Source organism: Esox lucius, chromosome 17, assembly GCF_011004845.1.
Source record: "Esox lucius isolate fEsoLuc1 chromosome 17, fEsoLuc1.pri, whole genome shotgun sequence".
Taxonomy (NCBI): domain Eukaryota; kingdom Metazoa; phylum Chordata; class Actinopteri; order Esociformes; family Esocidae; genus Esox; species Esox lucius.
This window is the reverse complement of record NC_047585.1, coordinates 47,455,650-47,467,242: the sequence shown is the minus strand read 5'-3', so window position 1 is coordinate 47,467,242 and position 11,593 is coordinate 47,455,650. Positions and strand designations below refer to the sequence as shown.

Sequence of the window (11,593 nt, the reverse complement as noted above, 5' to 3'; positions counted from 1 at the left end):
ACTGGAGGAATAAACAAAGGCAAACAGGACAGTGATTACTATTTACAAGTATACATAGTTTATTCAAGAAGAAGACAGATGAGCACAGTTCATTCATTTTCCTCGCTGCGGAGCCTGGCATTTGGGTTGGTGATTTTAATGGCCAACTGAGCTGCACGCTCCACAATCAGCTTTCTGTTTTTAGATGACACATTGTGGGCTATTTCTGCAGCATGTGTTCTGTGGAAGACAGGAGAACAGTCAGGAAACTGATGGACATAAGAGGGCAAGACCTCAGTTCTCCAGAATCCAATGCCACCAGGGTCTAGTTCAATTCCCACATGGAGTTAGTATTAAAACAAATGGTACGAAAATGTATGCATTCACTAACGTACGTCGCTCTGGATAAGAACAGCTGCTAAAAATCTTGGTAATAAAATCAGTATACTAAAACGTATATCTAAATATCATTATATTATAATGTTATGGAACTGGCGAACAATGGACGTCACCTGTTTAAACAAACCAATTCGAAGAGCTATGCATGAATCACTAAAACATCAGTGGTGAAACAGTCAATTAGTTTTAGTGAAGTGAGCGACTTGGCCTGCAGCACAAGAACACAATGCTTAGCAGGTGAGCATGGTTACGTCCCAGGCTAGAGGTCTGGAAGGTGTCCTTCAGTACAACACGTTGTAGCAGGTTATCTTCCACCTCCTGACTACGAGGACAGTCAGGGGTGGAATGGGTATTTCCTCTGCAGTGCTCTCCCTCCTTGTTCAAACACCTAGCGTGGGTATGGAGGACCCAGCAGGACAAGATGACAGAGGAGGGCAGAGGAGACCAGATTGGCCCAAAGTGCTACAGGTTTTCAAGTGATCCACAAGGATTTTGCCAATCAAACTGAACTGAAGAGAAATCCCTAACTTATCTGGGAACTCTGTTCTATAATTAACTTTGTAGTAATCCTATCCTTAAGCCTTTCAAGTTTGCATTGAATGTTTCACCACACTGAACACCACACAGGTGTCTCCACTGAACACCACACACAGGCGTCTCCACTGAACACCACACACAGGCGTCTCCACTGAACACCACAGACATCTTACTTGTTACTCATCATCAGAACTTCCAGTTCTCGGATGTTGTGCACCAGGAACTTCCGGAAACCAGATGGCAGCATGTGTTTTGTGTTGTTGTTGCTGCCATAACCGATGTTGGGCATCAACATCTGGCCCTTGAAACGCCGGCGCACCCTGTTGTCAATACCCCGGGGTTTTCGCCAGTTTTGCTACAAAGCAAAAGACAATGGGTGAGACGAGCGGTGATTGGCAGGTACAGAAGACAATGGGTGAGACGATCGGTGATTGGCAGGTACAGAAGACAATGGGTGAGACGAGCGGTGATTGGCAGGTACAGAAGACAATGGGTGAGACGAGCGGTGATTGGCAGGTACAGAAGACAATGGGTGAGACGAGCGGTTATAGGCAGGTACAGAAGACAATGGGTGAGACGAGCGGTTATTGGCAGGTACAGAAGACAATGGGTGAGACGAGCGGTTATTGGCAGGTACAGAAGACAATGGGTGAGACGAGCGGTTATTGGCAGGTACAGAAGACAATGGGTGAGACGAGCGGTTATTGGCAGGTACAGAAGACAATGGGTGAGACGAGCGGTTATTGGCAGGTACAGAAGACAATGGGTGAGACGAGCGGTTATTGGCAGGTACAGAAGACAATGGGTGAGACGAGCGGTGATTGGCAGGTACAGAAGACAATGGGTGAGATGAGCGGTTATTGGCAGGTACAGAAAATGGATGAGATGAACGATGATTGGCAGGTACAGAAGACAATGGGTGAGATGCGCGGTTATTGGCAGGTACAGAAGACAATGGGTGAGATGAGCGGTTATTGGCAGGTACAGAAGACAATGGGTGAGATGAGCAGTTATTGGCAGGTACAGAAGACAATGGGTGAGATGAGCGGTTATTGGCAGGTACAGAAGACAATGGGTGAGATGAGCGGTTATTGGCAGGTACAGAAGACAATGGGTGAGATGAGCGGTTATTGGCAGGTACAGAAGACAATGGGTGAGATGAGCGGTGATTGCCAATTACAGAAGTGTAGTGGTTCGAGCCCTGGGCCCGTAACTGAAAGGTTATTGGTTTTGATCCCTCAAGCCAACTAGGTACTATAAGCAACACAGGCTAGTGCCTTTCCCTAAGGGCACTACCATGCAAGTTTTTATTATTTAACCAGGTAAGATGACTAACCCTTACTGCTCCTTTAAGTCCCTCTAGATATGAGATCACTGAAAGGTATGGATAAAGAATATTCTACAGTTGCAATGGGCTAAATAACGGCCCAGTTTTCTAAGGTTATGCTTCTGGACGTTGGCTATTGGATTGGTTTAAAGGCATAGAAATAGAATGATTTAACGTGGGTCTCCAGAAGTCAGTGATTTGTCCACTCTATTCATTAGATTTCTAAGCATAATAATAAATAACTCATAACTTTTGAAGAACTGGGCCCTGAGAAAAAAAGTACAGGTTGTCTTTCCAATATTCACACACCACTACAGGAAGCAAAGAAAGAACATAAGTAATTTGAAACACACATTGTTGTCCAGAAATAATAACTTGACTAGGACAAGGGCAGTGATGGCCAGAATGTAGTGAAAACATTCGGTAATCAAAAACCTTTTTTTAATTTTTTTATTTATGGCACAAGTGCATAAAGACTTGTTCCCTGTGTAGGCCAGATATCTTCTATAATGACCCTGATTAAAGTTAAATGGGTTTAATATGGTATGATAGTGTGTTGATATAATGCTCCACAATACATGTCCCTGCTGACAGTCCCAAAGGACGCTTAAGAACCCTGAAAGTTTCCAAACATACCTTGACTTTAACATAACGGTCTGACTGATGTCTGATGAACTTCTTCACCCGCTTTTTGACAATCTTTGGCCTTTGCAGTGGCCTGAGAGCTGCCATAGTGCCTGGAAGAGCCAAAACAAGAGTTACCTTAGTCTATCACACTGTTCAGGAAGAAACTCTGTTCACTGGATCTATGAATGGGCCTTTACAAACTCAGATGTGAGTTGTGGAAAACAGGTGTTACACATTACCTGCTTAAGTTTTTAATGGTTTAGGGTTAAAGTCAAATTAACGTCAAATTTGTGGTTACAATTAAGGTTATGATTATAACATTGTTAGGTTTAGGGTCAAGGAACAAAGTTTGGAACCAGTAGGGTAGTTTGCTGAGCCTAAGTGATTAATTATTGATGTGGCCATGTCAATTCTATGATTTGTTCATTAGATGTGTCAAAGTTTCTGGTTCGTGGAACTTGTGTCACCACGAATGAAAACTATAATTTTTTCCACAAGTCAAAGTGGTCAAAATAGGTAGACGACAATACTACAGTAGTTTCTCACTAGGGCAACTGAATTAGCAAAAAGTAGACGACAGTGGCTGCCAGAGTCGAGTAACTCAAGCGGTTACCTGACAACCTTTCGAGCTAACATTCTAATGACCATCCTTCCGTGACGTTCATTCCCAACATTCAGAAACAATAATACATATATTGTCAGCTTAATATGTAATCGTTAGCGATGTTTTTATGTATTTGAGTCGTTAAATTATAACGATGATTATAGATTTACCCTTGACTTACCGTTTGGTATTATCTGCCTACTAGCAGACTAGTGCAGAGAAAGAGGAAAGAGAATGGAACGGAATTCTGGGTAACAAAGACCCTGAACGGTTTCTATGTAAGCAAACACTGCCGCACGAGGGCGATGCAGCACTATGCTGGTGCATCCGTGTACGGGTCGTTCAAATGACATCCCTTGGAGTGGACGTCAGGGTTACGTCACTGAAGTTTGGCGGTAGCAGAAAACTGCGGACAGAAGTGTTGGGAAACAGGCAAGATCCAGACAGACTGGACTGATGAAACCAGCTCGTCTCTGCACGTGCTCATTTCATATCAGGCAAGGTTTTGTCCACTGTTTATCACACACAGGCAAAATCAATGATGTAGTTATAACAATAACGACAAATTAGTAACAGCAGTAACCACAAAGCTGACATTCTCAGTAGGCTATTTCATAATGGTAAACACCATTGACCAACGTTAGCAATATTATCTAGCGTGTAATCAGAATTAGCACGAAAAAAACCAAGTTGCTCATACTACAGTTTAGCTTAGATTACTTATTTATGCAAGCATTTAATGAAGGAATGTGATGCATTTATTATATCTGTGATATGACAGTTACCTTACAAAATAATTGGAGGTCAATTTGAACACAAAAAAACAAGACCCAGACCGTGACCCAAGACCGTCCAATGTTTCCCAAACATAAAGCAATATGAGAAGTTGTTATAAAGAAATACATTATTTTATTTTGTAGGCCACAATATTTGTGAGCACCCGAATGGTTCTCATACAGTACAATATGAGAAAATTACATTCAAAGCAAATCCATTATGTAAAGAACCATGAGGTTATTATACTACACTGCTCTGATCATATTATTTTCTATGCACATTTTCCAACTCTAAACCATATACACTTGATTGCTCATTGGATTGAATAATTTTTAGGTGATATGTTTTTGAGTAATGAGGGAGGGTGTGGCAACAGTGAATAACACCTTATATCAAGGTATGCATAATTATTAGGGAGCTTCATTACCTTAGGTAAAATGGGCCAAAAAAGAGATTTAACTGACACGGAAAAGTCATGAATTGTAAAATGCCTTTCAGACGGATGCAACACTCTTGAAATAGCTAAACTATTGAGGCGTGACCACCGGACACTCAAACATTTTGTTGCAAATAGTCAACTGTGGTGCAGAAAATGTATGGAGAAGAAAAGATGCAAATTAACTGCAAAAGACTTGAGAATAATTATATGTGAAGCTACCAGGAACCCATTATCCTCCAGTGCCACCATATTCCAGAACTGGAACCTACCTTGAGTGTCCAGAAGTGTCAAGTGTTCAGAGACATGGCTAAGGTCAAGAAGGCTGAAAGAAGACCACCACTGAATTAGATTCACACGTTGAAGCGTACAGATTGGGCAAGAAATACCTGAAGACAGATTTTTCTAAGGTTTTATGGTCAGATGAAATGAGAGTGACTATTGATGGACCAGATGGATGGGCCCGTGGCTGGATCACTAATGGACACAGGGCACCACTCACTTAGAGTCAGGCGCCAGCAAGGTGGAGGAGGGGTACTGGTATGGGCTGCTATCATTAAGGATGAGGTAGTTGGACCTTTTCAGGTTGAAGATGGACTGAAACTCAACTCCCATACCCATTGCCAATTTCTGGAAGATACTTTCTTCAAGCAGTGGTACAGGAAGAAGTCCCCTCCATCACATGGAAGAAGTCCCCTCCATCACATGCATCCAAGGACTCCACTGCTTGGCTAGCAAGCAAGGGCCTCAAAGATGCCAGAATAATCACCTGGCCCCCTTCCTTACCTGACTTAAATCCTATTGGACCCTTCTCAACCGTGAGATTTACAGTCAGGGAAGACAATAGACCTCTTTGAAAAGCATTTGGGAGGCTGTGGTTGCTGCTTTACATTTTACAAATTATTTATGCTCTAAAACATTTGTAGTTTTGAATAGTAGCTAAATGACTAAATGGTGCCATCTATTTGTTTCCTGCCTTTGAATTTGGTGAGATATCAGCACTTCCATTATAATCTGCTATGTGGATTTGGATTTCCCACTCTTTTTGGGGGGTTGTTCCTAACACATGAAGAGGACTGCTGTGTATGCTGGCACTGAGGCTAAGCACTCCTCCAAAGCAGGCTGTCATCATTGAGTGAGTGGGAACTTGTTTGATCCAGAACAATAATCATACGTGTCTAAATGCCTTGGCAACCATTTACATCCTAAATCCTACCAGAACAGCTGAACTTCATTTGTGATTAATTAGAATCACTTTAAATTATGGCAGATGTGTAATGACTTCTATTTAACATGAGTTTGAATGTGGTTAATTCTGAACACAGCCACATCCCCAGTTATAAGAGGGTGTGCACACTTATGGATCCAGGTTATTGTAAGGTTTTTATTTTTCATTTTCCCCCCTCAAAGATTTCAGTTTGTTTTCAATTGAATTGTTCACGTTATTGGTCACATTAAAGGTGGAACATTTCTGACATGATTTCTCTTTGTTTCATTCTTTTACATCACAAGAACCTGGCATTTTAACAGGGGTGTGTAGACTTTTTATATCCACTGTAGTATGGTTGCCTAAGGCTGCATCTCACCTCATGGCTGGTGGTCATCACTGTGCTGAGTTTTTAATTACAACAATGACATTAGAAATGTGCAAGTTCACCTGAAGATGCACGGCTACTTCCACTGCATGACCCAAAAAACATGGATGTGTCAAGAAGGAATACACCAAAACCAGACGACAATACACTGAGGGAAACCCAGCAGTAGCCAGATAAACATCTTCTTGGTTGAGACTGCCCCCTGATAGCATTAACTTTCCTTCCTGTCTTCTGTAACACATTAAACATTCCATTTTTACATTTTAGTTATTTTGCAGACACTCTTATTCAGAGAGACATAAATTAAGTACATACATTTTAAAAGAGCCAGGTTAAACAACCACACAGTTTAGTAGTAAGTGCATTATAGTCAATTAATTTGTTATCGGCAAAGGTCAGTGCTGGATAGAAGCCTAAAGAAACATAAAAAGCTATCAAGAGACGGGAGTGTAACAAAATACTCTATGAAAAGGTGAGTTTTACAATGTTTTTTGAAGATGGGCAGAGACTCTGGCATTCTAGCCTCCAAGGGCAGCTGGTTCCAACACTGAGTTGCCTGAGGAGAGTTTTGAAAGGGTCAATCGGAAGCTGCCCTGAAGGGTTGCATGGGTTTGGTGGCACACTTGCCCCACCAAGGCAGTTGGATGAATCCAGACGATAGATGACAAAAGGGTTCAGCTTAAATGGACAGGTCATACTGACAACATGGAATTCAAAAGAGGATATAGGCTGGTGATTCAGAGGGTCGAGAGAAAATCTCAAATTTGAAGAAATGCGTAGCCCTGTGTTACCACTGCGATGACCGGGCTCTCTATGATTACTGGAAAACACACAGTCAGATGAAGAGAGAGCATCCGGAGTCACACCTCAGACAAAACATCTAGTCACACCTCAGACAAAACATCTAGTCACACCTCAGACAGGCAGAGACAATCCTGTTGGTTCTTAAATACTAACACAACCTGCTTGAGTGAAATGTTTAACCATTACTGACCCTATTCCACATGCTGAGCCAATATATGCACCACCATTTGCGGTACCCAGATCCCACCAACAGGATTTGAACTCATGGCCTCTGATGAAGAGCTCCAGTGCGCCTTTAATGTTGTGCAGACACAGTTCTGTCAGCTGAAGTTACATTTAAATATGGAAAAACATTGATGGTCATTAAAAACCTATGCAGGACAGAAAATAGAAAGGGTATTAACTGAGAATATGTGTGTTTCTTCCTAAGGTGGTCGTCAACCCATTTTGAGGGTAATTTGGTGGACCCCGGAATGGAAAAGGTTGGGAACCGCAGAAGTCAGTCCAGAACTTGAACGCCCACCATCACACTAAAAGTTAAGGTCGCTCCTCCGAAGTTGGCTACACGTTCTGATGCGTGACGGTTCTTCAATAGATGTATGCTTGGCCCATGGCAAACGTATTAAATAAGCCTTAACATAGCATGAAAAGGCTGTAAGTGTAGGAAAATACAGATGCGCCACATGCCGTGTTACCAAGTTTAAGATAGGCTAGTATACTTTGAAAGCAGTAAACTATGGACGAGAAGGACGACGAACAACTCTGTGAGTATTCCTTTGTTTGGAATTTACTATAGAAGTGAAAGTGGCGTAATTATCTCACACGTGTCTGCACTTGCGAGCTAATTGGACTTCGTGTTTTCAACTTCCAATTACAGCATTTGTTTAAATCGTTCCGCAACGCCGGCACCTCGACTACTTACTAGACTGCATCGTTGCACGCCTTACCTAATGACTTGGCTACTTTGAAATGTATAACAATTGATTGCAGTTAGAATCATGAAATAAATGCACGTTATGGTAAATGGTGGAATAAAACAAATTGCAGGAAGGGTATATGTTGTAATTTCTTAATATCAAACAGCGCCTATGTTTTTGGCCTATTAAAAATAAACAAGCGACCCCCCCCACCTCTCTCCTTCCTCGTGTACTCCCCTTCAAGTAAACAATATAGACTATAATCCACCTGTTCATTTTAATATTACTCCACTGGCCCCCGTTCACGGTGTGAGCCATTTGTCTTTACTCTGTCTGCCTGGTTGGGTTAATTTTGAAATTCCGTCGCTTAAATTTCCTTAAAAAAAAGATTTCAGCCTTTCCTCAGATGAGGATGGACAAAAAAATACCTCCTCAGTGGTTGAGTAAACTTGTATTCTATAGTGATGGATCAACGCGGTTTGTTATACATGGCTAGAAGGGATACAAGAACTATGTTTTAAGGCGATGTTCGCTAACATTGCTTATGTACATTGTTATATTTCGGGTTTTGATAGGGTTGTGACAGTGGAGCTAAAGCCTCGGCGAATTTTTACGTCTTTTCGTCAATAGTCACTGGTTATAAAACATATGTTTATTGGTTAAACAATTGAGGATAGTTTTCTAGCTTTAAAAATGTCTCCAGGTAGAATATTATTATTTATGAATTCACAATTACTGTAACATAGAATGTAGTCTGTTCCAATGCAAAGCAAACCGACATGAAATAGCCTTTCTGTTACAATTGGTATGTCGAAGTTATTTTTGTCTGTGTGCCTGAGGGGTGTGTCCAAATTCAATTTCAATGTCTCCTGTGCCCAAAAGGCCTTAGCCTATCAACAGGTGCCTGGTTTTAGTATAGAGTTTTCATAAAACCTGTAAACTATATGTACTCCTGCAGTATCACATTTTTATTTAGTTAGCCTATCAGCAAGTTTTGTCAATTTATATTTGATTGGAACAATATGCCCCACATAAAAATAGAATGAATAGAACAGACATTTTTCTATGATGCCACACCTCACTATTTTCTATTTTGGGCAACAGTCTACTGGATTGTTTCTCTACTCTAGGTACATTAATCTTGGGGCTTTTTCTTTCTTTCTTTCTTTCTTTCTTTCTTACCAGGACTGGCACAGAGTGGTCTATTTGGGTACTGTGCCATTGTTATTTAGAGGCATTGAGCAGAGCAGGACCATTAGATGTTATCACAAACAGCTGCATAGTTTCTGTAGATTAATATAGAGCATTGATTCTAAATCCTGGACCTGGCAACACGACACAGGACACTCATTTGGCTCTACTTATCAACTACACTATTAAATGGTTCAGCGATGAATTGATTAGTTGAATCAAGTGCTTGGGGAGCCATCATGACTGCCAAAAAATATTAAACTGCCACATAGATACAATATAATTCAGATAGCACATTGGCTTCTCTAAATATTTACATAACTCTGGTGCTTGAAATATCTTACATGCAGATCTCCCTCCACAGAGTCTCCGTGGTGTATATTTATATCTCCTGGTAGTGGCATTGTGTTCAGTGATACCCGTCAGCATGTATATTTTTAGCCCTGCGCGCTAACACTAGTGCATTCAAAAAATATGTAGGAGGAATTGGGAAAGCACCCGCAGGAATCCTACTATAGTACACATCTGTCTTGTCCCAAATGGCTCCTTGTTCCCTTCATAGCAAGGTTATAATTGTAAACTGACACTTGAACAGAAACAACATTTTAAATGAATTCGTAAACTGAAACTAAAATATAAACTGAATTTGCTGACTAATCTAAAAGGTCAATGCACAGTTGCAAAAGTAACCAAAATCAAAATGATTATCAATAATAACTTTTTGTTTAGTTCAGTTTGCAAGAACGGTTACTTCTCCTACAGGCTATGAGTAGGGAACTAGGCCTAGACATCCCAGAGGAAACATTCTTTCAACACGGACTGTGCATTGCCCCCTATTGCTTACGCCTTGACCACACCTACAGTTTCAAAGCAGAAAGCTTGCAGAGCATTTTGTGCAGCTATGCATTACAGAATAACTGTGGATGTCCTCTAGGCAATGTGGATAGGTGAAATTTTCGCTTCCAATTCATTTTCAATTGAGTCACCATGACAATGTGTGGAGGGCAGTGTGGGATACCGAGCAGCGTGAAGCAAGTGTAGGAGGCGATGAAAAATAGAGCCACGGGCTATATTATGCAAATGTGAAACGAATTTCGCTTGCCAGCAATGGGCAACAGCCAATCAGAAAAGGGGTGGCTGGTACACTTTTCCACTGGTTCCATTCACAATAGTCTCTACCGTACAATGTCTCCTATAGCAAAATGGACAAAAATGTGATCATTGGTTGGGAATACTTCTAATAAGCGGGTAGATACTTAATTTGTTATTATATATAAGCTATGTCGTCATCTAATACACAAACATTAGCTACATAGCCAGCTCCTAACAATCTAAAGTAAATGGCTTGTAGTAAACCTGATGTTATGCAGTTGAGTTTTAATGAGAAATGGGACTGTTAGAGCAGTGGATCAACACTAAGGTCCTCAAATCCCCTCAACAGTACACATTCTCATTGTAGACCCAGCCAAGCACAGCTGATTCAACTTGTCAGCTAATTATCAGGCTCTCATTGAGTTGAATTGGGTGTGCTTGTCCAGGGCTACAACACGTGTGCTTTTGGGGGTACTCAAGGAGCGGAATTGGGAACCACTGTGATAGAGGGATAAAAATCTATAAAGTCTAAAAACCATATGATTATGTTAGCAAGCTGCTAGTTCGCAAAATATTGATAGCCTATGTAGGTAGCTACTACACACAATATGCTCAGCAAAAATGATTCTCTCCGTTTTATAAAAAGCAGCAGGCAGCATTTGTGGAGAATCAATCAATCAAATGTATTTATAAAGCCCTTTTTCCAACAGCAGTTGTCACAAAGTGCTTTTCCAGAAACACCCGGCCTTAAACCCCAAGGAGCAAACAACAGTAGTGTTGAATTTGAGAATCAGTGCGTTACTGTGGATGTCTACCATAGACTTTAAAAAAAGACAAATCGTAATTATCGTACACGAGACAAATGACTAGGCATTTAACTTGACAAATGAAATTGCGGTCCTACCATCTGGAACGGTTGATTGTTTTGGCCTTGGCCCTAACGAAAGTAGTTACAAAATTCCTCTCCTAAAAGCTAAAGCTCTTCAGTCAGTCGGTGAAAGTCCCCAACCTGTTTTCGCGATCTCAGTCATTGGTCTCATTGGTGAATGAGCCAATCAATACTATCTTGACTATTTAGAATTGTAATAACCTCCAATTTTAGAGGGAGATTATATTATGTAGGATGTCAAACGTGATATACTTGCACAATACATGTTCTGAAATATGTACTATTAATGGTGTAGTTTGTGAATAACAAAAACATATGTAAACATTTTGCTGTAAGTGCAAAAAAAAATCTACATTCACCATTTGCTACTACTTCAGCCCTGCTTCCAAGCATAACATTTGAGGCATACATTGGATAAT

At 40.9% G+C, this 11,593-nt stretch overlaps 2 protein-coding genes across 6 annotated transcripts in view; one reads left to right on the top strand and one right to left on the bottom strand.

Moving 5' to 3' along the window:
* Nucleotides 1-35: 35 nt before the first annotated feature.
* rpl32 (ribosomal protein L32) lies at nucleotides 36-3,782 on the bottom strand. The gene is made up of 4 exons (XM_010863725.4): nucleotides 3,655-3,782; nucleotides 2,879-2,979; nucleotides 1,089-1,270; nucleotides 36-219 (listed from the first exon to the last, which is right to left on the bottom strand). Exons 2-4 carry the CDS (start codon nucleotides 2,972-2,974, stop codon nucleotides 90-92), a joined length of 408 nt encoding a protein of 135 aa, XP_010862027.1. The 5' UTR covers nucleotides 2,975-2,979; nucleotides 3,655-3,782; the 3' UTR covers nucleotides 36-89.
* A 3,600-nt stretch (nucleotides 3,783-7,382) lies between these two features.
* Nucleotides 7,383-11,593, top strand: part of ssuh2.1 (ssu-2 homolog, tandem duplicate 1) — a 31,786-nt gene continuing 27,575 nt past the window's right edge. For 2 of the 5 annotated variants that reach the window (XM_029113894.2, XM_029113895.2), the window contains exon 1: nucleotides 7,387-7,849. In XM_029113894.2, coding sequence (XP_028969727.1) covers nucleotides 7,822-7,849 — 28 coding nt within the window. In that variant the 5' untranslated portion in view covers nucleotides 7,387-7,821. Of the gene's footprint in view, nucleotides 7,850-11,593 lie in introns of all 5 variants that reach the window. The other 3 variants (XM_029113896.2, XM_029113892.2, XM_029113893.2) reach the window with 3 other exon arrangements.

Excerpts from the sequence above, each read along its gene's own strand:
- rpl32 (XM_010863725.4), bottom strand. The coding sequence starts at position 2,974 with ATGGCAGCTCTCAGGCCACTGCAAAGGCCAAAGATTGTCAAAAAGCGG. Across the intron at positions 1,271-2,878 it reads ACCGTTATGTTAAAGTCAAG|CAAAACTGGCGAAAACCCCG; the intron begins GTATGTTTGGAA and ends TTTGCTTTGTAG. Across the intron at positions 220-1,088 it reads GTTCTGATGATGAGTAACAA|AACACATGCTGCAGAAATAG; the intron begins GTAAGATGTCTG and ends TGTCTTCCACAG.